The sequence below is a fragment of the Oryza sativa genome, chromosome 1, assembly GCF_034140825.1.
Source record: "Oryza sativa Japonica Group chromosome 1, ASM3414082v1".
Taxonomy (NCBI): domain Eukaryota; kingdom Viridiplantae; phylum Streptophyta; class Magnoliopsida; order Poales; family Poaceae; genus Oryza; species Oryza sativa.
Window position 1 is genome coordinate 25,040,846 of NC_089035.1, and position 15,000 is coordinate 25,055,845.

General features: G+C 39.3%; 1 protein-coding gene across 2 annotated transcripts; it reads right to left on the minus strand.

Annotated features, from left to right (window-relative positions):
• Positions 1 to 6,519: 6,519 nt before the first annotated feature.
• LOC4326652 (zinc finger CCCH domain-containing protein 8-like) lies at positions 6,520 to 13,020 on the minus strand. 2 transcript variants are annotated; one of them, NM_001398277.1, is made up of 12 exons: positions 12,736 to 13,020; positions 11,385 to 11,626; positions 10,153 to 10,206; positions 9,982 to 10,080; positions 9,830 to 9,889; positions 9,528 to 9,746; positions 9,164 to 9,201; positions 9,015 to 9,061; positions 7,663 to 7,778; positions 7,528 to 7,581; positions 7,272 to 7,418; positions 6,520 to 6,926 (listed from the first exon to the last, which is right to left on the minus strand). In NM_001398277.1, exons 1-12 carry the CDS (start codon positions 12,923 to 12,925, stop codon positions 6,807 to 6,809), a joined length of 1,386 nt encoding a protein of 461 aa, NP_001385206.1. In that variant the 5' UTR covers positions 12,926 to 13,020; the 3' UTR covers positions 6,520 to 6,806. The 2 variants fall into 2 exon arrangements, with proteins under 2 accessions (NP_001385206.1, NP_001385205.1); NM_001398276.1 differs by having other exon boundaries at positions 6,566 to 6,926; positions 10,153 to 10,209; positions 12,736 to 13,018.
• Positions 13,021 to 15,000: the final 1,980 nt, after the last annotated feature.

A 15,000-nucleotide genomic window follows, 5' to 3' on the forward strand; every position in this document is an offset into this window, starting at 1 on the left:
CCCCAGCTGGTAATGATTTGGGCCCCAGGGCCAAGTCCCTCCTAGCCTGGCAGAGAGCTGGCCCCTCTTTTGAATGGGGTTGTTGGCTCATTCATTGCCTTGAAAATACTCCTACTACTACTACCACCTCTCCTACCATTACATTTACCTCCTCTCTCTCTCTCTCTCTATCTAGTACTCCCTCAGTCTCAAAAAAAAAACTAAAAAAAAAGACAAACCCTGGTTTTCATGCCTAATGTTTGGCCGTCCGTTTTATTTAAAAATTATGAAAAAAATAAAAAGACAAGTCACGCATAAAATATTAATCATGTTTTGTCATCTAACAACAATAAAAATACAAATTATAAAAAAATTTCATATAAAATGGATAGTTAAAGTTGGACATGGAAACTCAGGGTTTGTGTTTTTTTTGGACGGAGGAAGTAGATCTTAGTACTAGCAAGGCTAGCCCCTACACAACAGTACTTAAGCCCTCTTGATAACCATTTAAAGGGCTTTTAGCATTCTGTTTAGCTCTACTGGAGTACATGGGTTCTGATGATGGCATGTGAATATGATAGCCAGAAAAGTCAAAAGAAGGCCCCTGTCCTGCCTGCTCTGATTCTGGGGCTATGTAGGAGTATAGTACACTTGTGGAAGGAAGGAAGAGAAATAAACAACGGTAGGAGGCTAGGGGACGGGTCCACATGCAAATACTAGACAAACGGAGGGGGTATACGGTAAGTATGTCGGTGAAGGAGTACTTGGCATTTTGGCTGGAAACAGTGTACACCCTCCGTAAAAATTCAATTCCATGTTCAGGTTTGTAACTACTGCCTCCGTCCTAAAATATAAGCACTTTTGGATCTCGACATGATATTTAATATGCTACTTTGACCAACGATATCTATAAAAATAAAATGTTTTAAATAAAAAGAGCTGCATATTGTGATAGTTTGTTTAATGATAAATTTAGTAATATCAATTTTACATGATTAATCTTTTTTATTATTTTGCTATTAATAGTCAAAGTTAGAAATATTTAATTTGGCACTATGCTAAAAATGATTATATTTTAGGACGGGGATAGTAGAAATTAATTTTTTTTGGAGGGAATATGTGGCTATTACTCCTATTTGCAGCTCCGTGAAATATTTCCATCATTTTGAATCTTGGCCTTCTTTGAAACGTAGGAATTTCACATTAATTTTGGAGAAATCGAATTGTTCCATGTGAAAATCATGTAAAATTTCTATATTTCAAAGGAGTCTTGGGTATGACACATTATCTCACAATGGTTTTAGTGGAACAATAGGCAATCTCAAACTAGAATGTCACAAATTTCATCTGAAATGCGCTTGCAAGCAGGGGCGGATCCGACATAGGGGCGGTGGGGTCTCGAGCCAACTTTGGGAGCCCCACAAAAACCCCGCTAAAATTTTCTGCTATTTGTAGATGGGAGGGGGGGCTGTAAGCTTTATCAAGTTTATTCAGACCCCCCTACTATCTCTTCCTAGATCCGCCACTGCTTGTAAGAAAATTCTTTTGGTTGAAAAGTATCAAAGAAAAATCTCAAGTTGAGATTTTTTTTTTCATTTCAGTATATATAATCCACAAATTACAAATCGAACAAAGTTTTTACACGAACCATACTCAGCATCTCCTCGGCAACAACAATATTTTGCCGTGTTGTGGCTTGTGAGGCATTGACTCCGTTGCTTACTCGCTAATCTCTATGAAATATTATCTCTATTCTAAAATATAATAACTTAGAATCGGATTAGATATATCCGTCTAACCAACTTCGTAGTGATATATCCTAGTTCTAGTTCTAAGTTATATTTTAGGATGGATGAATAAGTAGAGGATGCAACATAGAGGAGAGGGCCGCTTGACCGTTGGTGTACTAGTCGCCGTAATGTACTTACCAGCGGCTAATCGTGCGTTGCTTTTTGACCAGGGTCATCCATCTCTTCTGCTGCGTGCATCATCGTCTTGTCGAGCCAGATGCACAGGCGGTGAATGGAACGTGAAGAAGGCCAACGTTTGCACTGGCATCACACAGAAAAATATAGAGCGAAAAATATAGTCCCACCACCCACAAATATAAACATTTGTTATTAAGAATGGGAAGTAAAGATTTTAACATCCTTGATCTCTATTATCTTAAAAGCAGAGTTATCCTCATTTCATCTTATTTTCCCACTGCACGCAACGCGTTTGTATGTGAAAAGTAACCACCAGATCCAATGTTTTATTCTCAATCATTCTCCCAACCGATCTTTAATTATATAAGCATGACCCATTACAATGTAGGAGTATGTTACTAGTTAATCAAGAAACAAATAAGAGTGGAATAGTTAATCAAGAAACAGATGGGAGCAGAAGGGTAGTGGAGGTGATTGATGGCAAAGGCAACCATCTATAATGCCTATATTTATTTACAAAATTTAAACATTTGGAATGCTAATATTTATGAACAGAGTGAGTATCGTTTGCTGATCAGTTTTGACAGCATTATACATATTACCATATCATATGATATGGTACTCCCCTTGTCTATAAATATAAGCATTCCATGTATTCCTATCTTCCTCAACCACTCTTCTACACCCATATACTCCTCTTTTAACGAGAAGAACCAAAATATTTTCTCCAAATGTGCGAGATGGAAAAACAAACGAACTTACCGATCAAGAGCTCATCTACTAACCTGAATTAATTCATCTATCATCCTCGTTTAGTCAAAATGACAGAATTAATTGGAATTGGAAAAGAAGTTCAAGTAGCTATCTTATTCTTGTGTTGAGTTGGAAGTTAGAACTGCTACAATTGACGCTATCTTGATATTTTGTTGTGATTTGTTTTTTTCCCGTAAAACAGAAGATTGAACCAAATCAACCACGATCAAATTATTCTGTCGAATTTTCTCAAAAACAAGGCCGAACCAATTTTTGGCCAGATTGAAAAATGCATATCGTTAGAAAAGCTTATACTTCAATTGTGAATGGAGAGAGTACTCCATTATATACCGAATGCATATGACGAGTCTCGTAATTTAAAAGAGGCATTGTTGGTTAGAGAGCAATTGCATTGATATTTTCGTCACGAACACCATCATTCCCATCTTATAGTTCGGTTGGCTGACTAAGTCAAACATTGCATAAATGTCATTGTTGATGCTAATGATGTGTCTGACATGGCAATGGCATCAACCACAATACATAATGCCAACAAAATAAATCAACCCTCCTTGATGATGGGCCTGATACCAGATATAGGTGGTTGATCCCTTTGCTTCTCTCTGCACATAGCATTGTAATTTGGCGGTGGCAGATTTACAAACTGTTTAGAGGCTAAATGAAACCAACGTGCTTTGCTGAAGAATATATTATATGCACACAATATTTCCGTGTACATAGCGTGCCAACAACTAATAAATTTTACCAAAAATTCTGGAACAAATTGTACATGTACTTCCAATAATATTACACTTATGTGTAATGTCTTAATCTCAAATTCATTATACTTCAGCCTAAAAAAGATAAAAATTCTAACAATTTTAAGGTTATAAATATGTTAGAATTTGCTTCTCTCTCTCTATATATATATATATATATATGTGTGTGTGTGTGTGTGTGATGAATTCAAGGATGGGACTTTATGAGATATAGTACTAACAAAAGTACACGTATAATCTTTTTTCAAAATTTTTGGTAAAATTTGTTAGCTGGTGTGTACGGTATGTATACAAGAAAGCTTGTGTATATAGGATAAGTTCCCGCTTACAGTTTGCTAACAACATCTTTAAACACCAACATTGTGGCATGTTCATCAGGGTGGTCACTAGTCAGGCCCTAGGTCTACTATATATATATTTTTAAAACCATTTAAACACTTTGTTATATAATTAAGACATAGTTCAGGGAAAAATCACCAGTACATCGTCAGGATGATATATAGGGTCCGTTTGGCACAGCTCCAGCTCCACCTCGACCTCTCCTGGAGCTAGAGCTCAGCCAAACAGTTTCAGTTCCACCTAAAATAGCAGCGGAGCTGGATGGAGCTCTCTCACAAAATGAACAGAGATGTGGAGCTAGATTTAGGTAGCTCCACAACTCCACTCTAGATCCAACTCCTGTAACTAAATTTAGAAGTTAGAACTCTACCAAATAGGCTCATATATAGAACAAAAGCATAGAGCCACTCTTTGTTTCTAAACTTCCATATAGCATAAAACACATGAGTTCTTTTTTTTTTAAAAAAAAAGAGAGCATACAGCCATCCTTTTCAAAAGGAATGTGAACTGAACAAAACAAACCAAAGGCAACTATAGATTAGGGATGCAATATAGTGTAAAGCACGTGAACAAATAGCATAGCCACTAGTAAACCTATATAGCAAGCTAAAGACAACTATAGGGAGATCTTTCTCGCCAAGACTAAGAAAAAACAAATCATATAAAAAATAGTCTTTTTCAAGATAAAATGAAGCACAACACACTACGACTTTACAACACCCGTGAACTTTTATAGGGAAAGATGGACAAACATTTAATATTTTTTTAAAAAATGCTAAGTTCAATCTCTATGGTGATAACACGAAAATTTTGTAAGTCGTCCACTAGCAAGCCCGAGAGGTTGCTACATGGTGGATACACAGATTATGGTTATTGTACAGAATTCTTAGCGGAGAAACTTAATACCATGATAACGATGGACGCGTGAATTTCTAAAGCCCGAGTGAATAACATGTGTAAATCACATCAAAGGCCCACGCTAGCATTGTGGCTATTTACAACTAATACCTCCTTCCAAAATAAGACCATCATTGTTTTTCCTTATTTGTCTTATTTGTTTCAAAATAGCTACATTTTCATCTTCTGCTTTATTAAATCATAATACACCTGTTTTCCACTCTATCTAGTTTCGATCTATGGCTCATCATCGGTGAGCCTTGGATCGATCGTACGCGCATCCATGGCTCAAAAGGTCACTGTCCAAAAACGCTCGATCCATCCATGACCGTTTCCATCGTCATCATCTTCGCCATCGCTCGTCCATAAAGCGAGAACAGAAAGGACGCCCTCTTTAATAACTGCCACACAGTGCCGGTGACGTCACATCCAGTTCAGTAGCCAGCACAGCACAGGGGGTGATCGCCAGATGCAGCCGCCGACCGGGCCGGCCACGCGGCGCAACCAACGGGCAGGCAGCCAGGCAAACGAACGGCGTCGCCGCCGCCGGCTGCCCGGCGAGGCGACCAGGCGATTGCAAGGCTGCCACGCGTTATAGGCTCTCGGCCCGACGCCGTGGGATGTAAAGGCGCCACTTGGGGTGCAAGGCGAAGCCGGTGCCCGTACGCGTGTACCGGCTGCGCCTGCACCGCACGCCGTGTGCCCGCACCGAGAAAATGGCCGCAGCCTTAGCCTTCGAAGGTGACTCGAGCTCGGACAATGGCCGTCGACGGTAAAGAAAGCTTTAGAGAGAGTAAAGTATGTCTAGGAGTTATCGCATCAGATTTGTGTCGAGTTTGAGAATAGAGAAAAAAAAGGGAGATGCGTATTAGACCCTGTGTATAGATGGGAGTTAAACTTATCAGTCCCTATCACATCAGATGTTTGGATATTAATTATAAATATTAAATATAGATTATTAATAAAACTCATTCTATAACCCTGGACTAATTCGTGAGATGAATTTAATGAGCCTAATTAATCCATAATTAGCCTATGTGATGCTACATTAGACATGCGCTAATTATAGATTAATTAAGCTTAAAAAATTTGTCACGCGAATTAGTTCTCATTTATGTAATTAGTTTTATAAGTAGTCTATGTTTAATACTCCAAATTCATCCGATATGATAGGGGTTAAAGTTTAGTCCTAGATCCAAACACCACCTTAGTCTTACATATTTATAACCAGCTAAAGTAAAAACTCTAACAAGCTTTATGAGAAAAAAAATATTAAATCTATAGATAACTATTATATAGGTGAGCGACCAGATTTTTCTTTTAACCTATAAGCTACTAGATTATGGTTGTAGATGATGTGCTAAATTTTATAACTAGAAATCGACTATCCTATTAAATTTGCTCTTGGGAGCAGTGAAAGAATGAAGACGTCCACATGAACGCATAGTAGGTCTAATTTGGAACGAACAATTAAAAAAGAAACCACATAGATTCATTCTATTTTCATAGGAATAAAAAAATTGTTGTTCAATGATACTAGTGCATTTACCAATAATCTACTGCCAACTTCCTTTTCTTCTTTGTTCTACATATTCTCCACGGTCTCCAACGTCACCTTGAAAATTACTATACCTCTAAAAGAATAACGTTTTGACAATGCACGTGTTTTACCATTACTTTCTCAATAATATATATTTATAGAAATATAATATGAAAGAGTTGTTCATAACAAATCTACTAATTAAATACTCACATTTTAAATCCTTTTTTCCCGACTATTAATGATTTAAGATTCAAGGTTTGGTTGCACACATTCAAAGAGTATATATTTTAGTATCCTTTTTGACAACAGAGGTAGTATATATTTTAGTTAGATATGCTCAACAAAGTCAATAAAAAAATACTATAGCATATGATGTCACCTGCACATGAACGCCCAAACCGAAAGGTGCATATACTCAAAATGCATCAGCTAAAACCACTAAATAACAGGGAATACATCAGATGCCACAGAGATCTACAAAGACGACATACCTACCCAAGTAGTGCGGTTTCATGTTTAATTCATATGCGAGGAATGAATAAGGCATGGATTTAATTCGGCCTTGCGTCAATATATTTGTCTCTCTTCTCAGCTCCCTGAATTCGACACCTTGGCGATAGCCTCCTGAGGGGGTGGGTGGTCGAACTTGCACTGCATACCAAACTTGCACACGCCAGTCTTCATGTAGAAGGCACATACCACGGCATCCTGCATATCAGCATATGCATTAGTTTAGGCATCAAAACAAATGCTATCCAGGAGGATATTCATACATGACTACATTCCGAGAATGCATCTATGTAGCTAGATGAAAGGGTGAACAAGTGATAACACCTCTTCTTATATGATGATGAAAAAAGCAATCCAGGGAACATCATCAAGATCGTTACAATATGCAGGGTGACGGTTACGATATGCAGCTTACTATATCATCAAGATCAATGCTAACGGGAGAACATATGTAAAAATTGAAAGGACTGCAGCCCAAAAATAGTAAGATCATTGGAACGAGCGGAGTAGCCAAGGTATTACCGACAAGCTTTGAAATGTTACCTCTCTTCTTGGTAGGCCAGCAAGAGTAAGCTGCACAGACTCCTCAGCAGGCTCCCAGTTTGCAGAGGGATCGGGAGCAGAACGATCAATTGGGTGGTGAAACTTGCATCGGTCAGCAAACTTGCAAAATCCTGTCTTCATGTAGAACTGCATTAAGAAAAGAGCATAACGCTGTAGAGGCACACCCAGACTATATGCGTAAAGTAGTTGATATCAATCAGCTAGTTAATAATTCATAGCGAAGAGACTGTCATACATCACAAACAGTTGCTCCAGGCCTCTGGGGATAGGTGACTGGCCCAGGTCCAACCTGCATTTTACAAAAGAGCATATCAACTTGTGTATCTCACAGCACCTATTTCCAACTTTAATTTCCTTTGTTTACTCTTACAGGCATGTGTGCCGCATGAAAATCAAAGCCTTGCATGAAGTTTGCAGATGAATTTAGCAGCATGGATTCCGGAGTAGGGAGAATGGTTTGACCCAGTGGAAGTGGAAAATTTAAAACTGCATTGAGCACCAAATTACCATAAGAATACATGTCGAGTCATAAGATTCAATTCATGTAAGAATCATGAACACTATCAGACTTGTTTAATTTAGATGCAATAACAGATATGGCAGAAGAGTGCGGCTATCAGATTGAAGGTGTTAAGTTCAAGGCATGGACAGTTTTGAACGTTGAATACAATACAAGCTTGTTTGGTTCATATGGCAAGTTCTCTGCTTGTTTTGGCTTTAAAGGTACAGTAGAAAGGACACGGTCTTAAAAATAATGTGTCCAAAAAGAAGAAAAGAAAAAGTTAGTAAAACCTGGTTAGTATTTGTCTAATGTCTTCAGTATTCCAGTCAACCGTGCTGCAACTCATAACAAGATCTGATCATTTATTCATTTCATAATATTTACATCAGATATAAGTAGCTTTACATTGCCCCATACTTGAATTAATGAATTTTAAGAACCTTGAAGGTACCTAGAGAATGAATTCATTCCTTCTCTTATTCTTTAATGCATTGTATTCCTTCTGCCTCGCAGTATAAGAAACCATGCAGCGGCATAAGAAAAGGTTAATGGCAACAGATACCAATTTCTATTGTACTGCCACATGGACTTGGGATGAATAAGCTGAGGTTTGGTGGATAATAACAGATTAGAAGGAAGACAGGAGTCTGGATGGATCAGATAAAACAGGGAGAAATAGAAGTAGAGGTAAATAAACTTGTTTATTCCTTGCTGCCAACTAAGGGTTGTAGAGATCCTTTTTCATAGCCACATAAACAGATAAGTTCAGCCAATGCATCAGCTCACAAACTATATCTCCAACAGATAAGCCTAACAACGTATCTGAGAACTAACAAACTAATTGTTGAGAAACAGATAAAAATACACAACCACCACCACTCAAGCTCTTTTACAGCAGAGAAGTAGGGGGTGCAACCGAGTGGAAACTATGCCACAAGTACACCCTTGATTTCTGCAAAATATTATGAAAAAAATGATCCTAAAGAAAATGCACTAATATTATGAAAAAGAGGAGTACAAGGCTATTACGTAAGTGCTCTATCCAACCAGGGCAAATTGCAAGTTAAATTATGCTATTAAATAGACGAGCAGCTAGATGATGGTTGCCACGCTCCTTCTGAGAAGTGGAAGAAGGCCAAAAGGATCTTAACTACCTCAAATTCATGTCATGATAAATTTAACTTTGTGAATATGGTTAGTTGTGACCATGAGTGACAAACCTAGACGATCAGGATGGTTGAATCGACAAGTAGAACCGAACTTGCAACTGTAGAGGGACAAAAGGAAATGTGAGATTCCAAGTATCTCCAAACTCATGCAGAAGTGCCAAAGCCAACAGAAAATAGTGTTATTCTGCTTAAGGGGATACCTGCCCATCTTCATGTAAAAAGGACAATCAACTTCACCCTGCCATGAAGGAGAAGAGAAGGTATTAAACAAAACAAGCAAAAGGTATTTCACCTAGAATCATGTAAATAGACAAAAAGATTTCACTATATACACCAGTATATTGATAAAAAATTCAGTCTTATCAATACCCCAAAAAACAGAACTTGTTGAGAGAGGAATTATGTACCAAAACCATGTACCAGGAATTGAGTACAAAATACAGATGTGCGGAATCTAAGCATAGAGCATCCTCAACATCGTTATCTTGCATTACATAATTCACAGGTCTTCTCAAAATGGTTTACGAATGAAACAAAGTTATCAGGCACTTGATAAGGACATACTGGTCTCATAGGCAGCCCTTTAGAGTTAAACTCTTGCGCAGCAGCAACTGGAGTTTGCATCTTCGCTGAAACTGAATCAGCTGCTGAACCAATATCCGTTTCTCCTTCAACAGTCACTGCACTTTCGGGTTCATTTTGACTTGAAGGTATTTCAATATCCTTGGGATGATTGAACTTACACATTGCACGAAATTTGCATTTGCCTGTTTTTGCATAAAACTGAGGTACAAAAGCACAACTGAAAATCGGTTTTTAAGCTTGATGCCATACAAAAAGGAAAAGAAGGTGCAGTAGCTTCTTACAGAACAAAGTGGCTCAGAAGGCCTCACTGGTAAGATAGAACTATCAGCAATTAGATGCTTCTGCAATTTCATAAAAGAGCATACAGGTTGAGACCTGAGCGGTTGAGATGATGACATGTTAGTAGTCTAGTAAGTAAATGGAAACAACTTACATCATTGGTATTTCCAGACGCTAATGCATTAACCTTTTCCTTTGGATGATTGAACTTGCATTTCGATCCAAACTTGCATTTACCAGTCTTCATAAAAAACTGCATCATCAAGAACAACATTATGAGCATATTTGTCATATTGATTCAAAAATAGGGCTATGAACTGCTTACAGGACAATCTGGTTCCCCTTCTTGTTCTGGATAGGATTCTTCAACATTTGCAGCCTGCTAAGAAGTTTTAAGAAAGCAAACCAGAAGGGATGAATTTGGAGGATAAAAAGACACAATTACAACCACAAACATCACAATAAATATTTCGGAAACCTTAAAAACACCAAATTGCATAAGGTAATTAACCAGAGCCAGAGCATTTTATTAAAAGTGGTCTAGAAAAAATATATCTACTGAAAACTGTAGTCGTGTCTTTTTTATAACTATATACCCAACCCCCCAAAACACTCAATTCCGATGTTTATTGGCAGTTGAAGACTTGATGTACAGATGGGCATTCATCAAAAGATTAAAAGCCAACTACTATTAAACCTATGACTGTGAAGAGAAATGTTTAAAGGCAAGTGTGCAAATGTTTGCTGATTGGTCTACAAGAAAACAAGTTCCTCTAAGACACTGCAATGCCAGTACACCCTGAGTCCCACACCAGCAATACATTTGTCAGATGAGTCACAGCATGCTTCATTGCTTCAGCCAGATCAAACTATATATTCTCCATAAAAGGAAAACTAAGCAGATGTATGCAGTTGCAACTGCAAAGAAATTATATGTCATAGAGTAACCAAACAGTGCTTAACACTGACATATGCATGAACAAGAGCCACCCCTAAGCTCAAATATATAAGCCACATGATCAACAAAGAATATCAATTCCATGTCTTTATTGTGAAATTCACACTTGGGATAGTCCTACTCACAAATCTTGGCTGGACTCCTAGTGCTGTAAGGTACCAAAAAACATGGTGTTGACACGAATTGCCAATATAGCCCTTATACAAGATCAGCGTGTTATCCAATGCTTCAAACAGCAGATGCTAAAGCAATGCAGCAACAGGAGCAGACAAATATATGCCACAAATGTTTAGTTCACACAATAATTTTTTTTGTCCAAAATATCCGGTTTCCTGTCACAACTGTTTTTCACTTAAATACTGTCAATCCAATTAATGAAAGCTTTGATTCCTAAATTCTTTCTTCTAAGGTTCAAAGAAACACACATAATTAACACCACCTGCACTCTTAGATTCTTTCTTTCCTTTTTGCTACTAGCGATGCTAACAGTAATACACTTTTGGTTTTCAAAGTAACATATACACCTTAAAAATAGTATTATAATATACATTACTATAAAATATAGACCTCTATAAATAATAACATTGACAGGTGATCACCTCTTTCCAATTTGGAATCCCACCCTCTGGAACCCATTGTGGATGGTCAAATTTGCAGGAACCTCCGAATTTACAGGTTCGGGTCATCATATAGAAGGCACAGTCCTTTTCCCCCGGTCGCTGTGGATATATAGGAAGGCTGCTTTCAAGCCTAGGGCGCTTGGTCATAGTATTTGAAGAATACAAAGCCTCAATCTGTTCAACAGTACTATGGCTTCCCATAATTGGCTGATGATAGAGAACTATAGTAGATATACAAAAGAACTTTATAAGCTACATGTATTAGACAAGAACAAAAGCAAGGATAATAGTAATAGTGAATAGGTAGTAATAATAGTAATAGTAGTATAGAGAAAAGGATCAAGGATGACAACTGATTACTGCACTAGTGCACTACATAAGAAAACAAGACAAGTCCAGTTAACCAAGGATTGAGAAACTATCATGATGGTAAAATGACAAACTGCACAAAGCTCTCACTGCTAGAAGCACACCAAGTCCAAAGGACTACCAAGTAACTTCCTCCAAGTTGGACGAGCAACAGAAGCATGTCAATGAAAACAACTAAGCTCAACCTACTCAAAGAAGATCTATCAGAAGCTTCTCCGACTGAGAAGCTAGTGAAGAAGATCAGTGGTGGAGCCAAAGCTCTAACTTTGTGGTGTCAGATGCATGAAATGTGGGACCAATTCCCATAGATTTAATAATGTTCTGTAGGCATATCCACTAATCCATACATGCTTTTGCTGTATGTTGCAAAAAACTGTAGGGGCATTTCATTTCAGTCGACCACACAACTTTAACATGGCTCCCGCAATGGAGAGGATAGGTTAGTGATCCTGAAACGCTTCCATCACACAGGAACAAAACAGTTCAACCTTACTTGCCTCAGCCTCAGCCATTTTTAATAATTTAAAACCGACCGACCACGAGACAGGCATGGGGATTGGTTAGTGCTAAATTATGCTATGATTTCCACGTAGCCATTCTCCGCTACATTCCAATTGAAATTAAATATCCAAATGGAGCGCATCTTGCGGTAAAACGAAGTAAATCGTACGTGTTGGGATATAATACAAGGTAACAGAACCCAGCCACAATTCTCTCTACCAACAAAATGAAATGATCTGCACTAAATGCTGCAAAGAATCCCCCCTCCTCCTCTTTCTTGTCAGCCTAACACCGACAACAAGCCGCCATAGCAAACGTAATCAACTCTCGAAATAACAGAACACGCTTTATCAACCAATCCGTGCACCTAAACGATTCTCGAATCAGTGAGCATCATCCAAAGGGAACCACACCCGTCAACGGACACAAGGGCAGATGATGAAGGGGAGCTGGCTCTCACCTCCCATGGATCGCCTCGCGCCGGCCAGCCGCGCGTCGAGGTCGGCGGCGGCCGAGGAAGGGTTGGCGAGCGGGCGGCCGCCGTAGCGGGCCGCGATGAGGTCGACCTCGTAGGACGAGTACCCCGCCGCGGCCGCGCCCTCGCCGCCCGCGGCGCCGCCGTGGCCGTGCGGGTAGAAGGGGTCCGACATCGACGCTCCCCCCGAAGCCGCCGACGCGGCTAGGGTTTTCGCGGACGGTGGTTGCCGGCTTGCGCTCGCGGTGCGTGCGTGTGTGTGTGAGAGAGAGAGAGCAAGTGGATTCGCACGCCACTTCAGTGTCACGCCTAGTTGTCCGCACGCCGCTCTCTTTCATGAGATCTCTCCTCTCTCTTTTTTTTTCATTCTAGGTTTGCACTTTACTTTCTTATACGATGCACATGCTTTTGGTCCTCGGTTAAACTAATTTATGTTCAATTTATTATGGTGAGATGTAAACAATAGTACTCTAATATATTCTTTCTATCCCAAAATATAGGGCGTACCTGCCCTGGACGCGAAGACCAAGAATGTGTACATGTCTTGCTTGTCCCAACGCGCAACGCTTCGATTCACGCGCACCCTCGACCTTCACAGCGAGTAGCCCGTCCCACGCTTTATTTTCGCGCGCGTATCCCATATCCCACGTCCTATTTTCGCGCGTTTGTGAGACTTCTCGATCGCTCATGCTTGTCCACGCGCGCGCGTTAATCCCCGGCCATGCCCGCTGACTATGAAAATTTGGAAAGCATCAACTAAAATTAGTGCCATGCATGTCAGTTTGATCAGAGATTTGGAAGGCGCCATCAACAGGCGAGATCCATCTACGCCTATTGCCGCATGTCGACGGCGTCGTCACAGAGCACTTGGGCACGGCTGAGCTCTACTTATACTTGCCGCCACATGCGGACGGCGTGGACACAGAGAGAGCACGCGCGGTCGAACTCCATCTATGCCTACTGCCGCATACATATAGTGCTTGCGACCATCGACTCGCCAACCTGCCGCCTCGCATGGTTTCGCATCTGGAACTCCTCCCGTGCAGTATGCTCTGTCAACACCATCGTCGGCCACCATGGTAAGAGCAAGCTTTATTATTGAGAAGAAAGGCTCGCGGGTAGTGCTGGGAGAGAGAAGCTTTTTTAACTAACCAAACTCATCAGCATATGTTGCATGTGCTGTAAACGGGAGTTGAGAAGGTAAGTCTTGAATGCTTGCATGCATATGTATTGGAACGAACAAAACTTCAATGCTTGCATGCGTTTAAACGGCTGCCGAGGAGGTGCCGCCTTATATTGTGGGATTTGAGAAAAAATACAGGTGCCCCCTATATTTTGGGATGGAGGGAGTACTATAGTACTAGTGTCTATCTAGTTAGATGATATTCTCAAATACTGGTACATAAAAAATTTTGATCTTGTGCTCTGAGCGATGGCTAATCGATGGCAAGAAGTGGCGACATCATAAGGGTTGGAGGTAAGAAGATGAGCTCGACTCCTCATCACCAGTTTATTGTATAAAGATAGTGACAATGGGCTGAGAATGGTGTGAAGCTAAGCCAAGTTGGTACTCCAAAATCTCCAATTTTATGTTGTTTCATATCTTTCGCATTCTCGTTAAGTATGTGGGTTTAGTGGATGAAAATAAAGACAATTCTATCCTTGTTCAAATGAGCTATGTTCACAAGTTGAGTTTTATTTTGCTAATTTATTCGAGGCTTGATAGGATAAATTAATAAGACTGTAAAATGTTATTTTAATAATTATGACATGCTAAATAAATGTAAGACTTTTCATGCAAATTTTGCGTAGCATCTTATTTGCATAATTGTTGCAATGTGGTTTTTGAATTGTGCCATGTGTTATTGGTCACACTCTGGCTATGACACATTTACAATTTTATCTTGGATCCACCACTCAATCAATATATGGCATATTTTTTCTTAAAAATTACTATGATCTAAAAAAACTACAAGGACTATAGATTCATTTTTCTACACCAATTTAAAATAGAAACATAGCGTGACACAACATAACAAACCAATGCAAAGTTTGATGTAGCCACTTTCCAATTTCTAGCTAAACGTTGAGATATATAACCATTCGTATCCTAGTGGCTCAAATTTTTAGCGAGGAAGCTTGATTAAGAAACTTAATTCCACAAAATATATGTAAAATTGGCCGATTAAATATGAAATTACTATACTACGCTAAGAGTGTGTTATAGCTAAAACGTGACTCAAAGTAGTA

Excerpts from the sequence above, each read along its gene's own strand:
- LOC4326652 (NM_001398276.1), bottom strand. The coding sequence starts at position 12,925 with ATGTCGGACCCCTTCTACCCGCACGGCCACGGCGGCGCCGCGGGCGGC. Across the intron at positions 11,627-12,735 it reads CGCGAGGCGATCCATGGGAG|TTCTCTATCATCAGCCAATT; the intron begins GTGAGAGCCAGC and ends TATCTACTATAG. Across the intron at positions 9,062-9,163 it reads TTTTACATGAAGATGGGCAG|TTGCAAGTTCGGTTCTACTT; the intron begins GTATCCCCTTAA and ends GTCCCTCTACAG.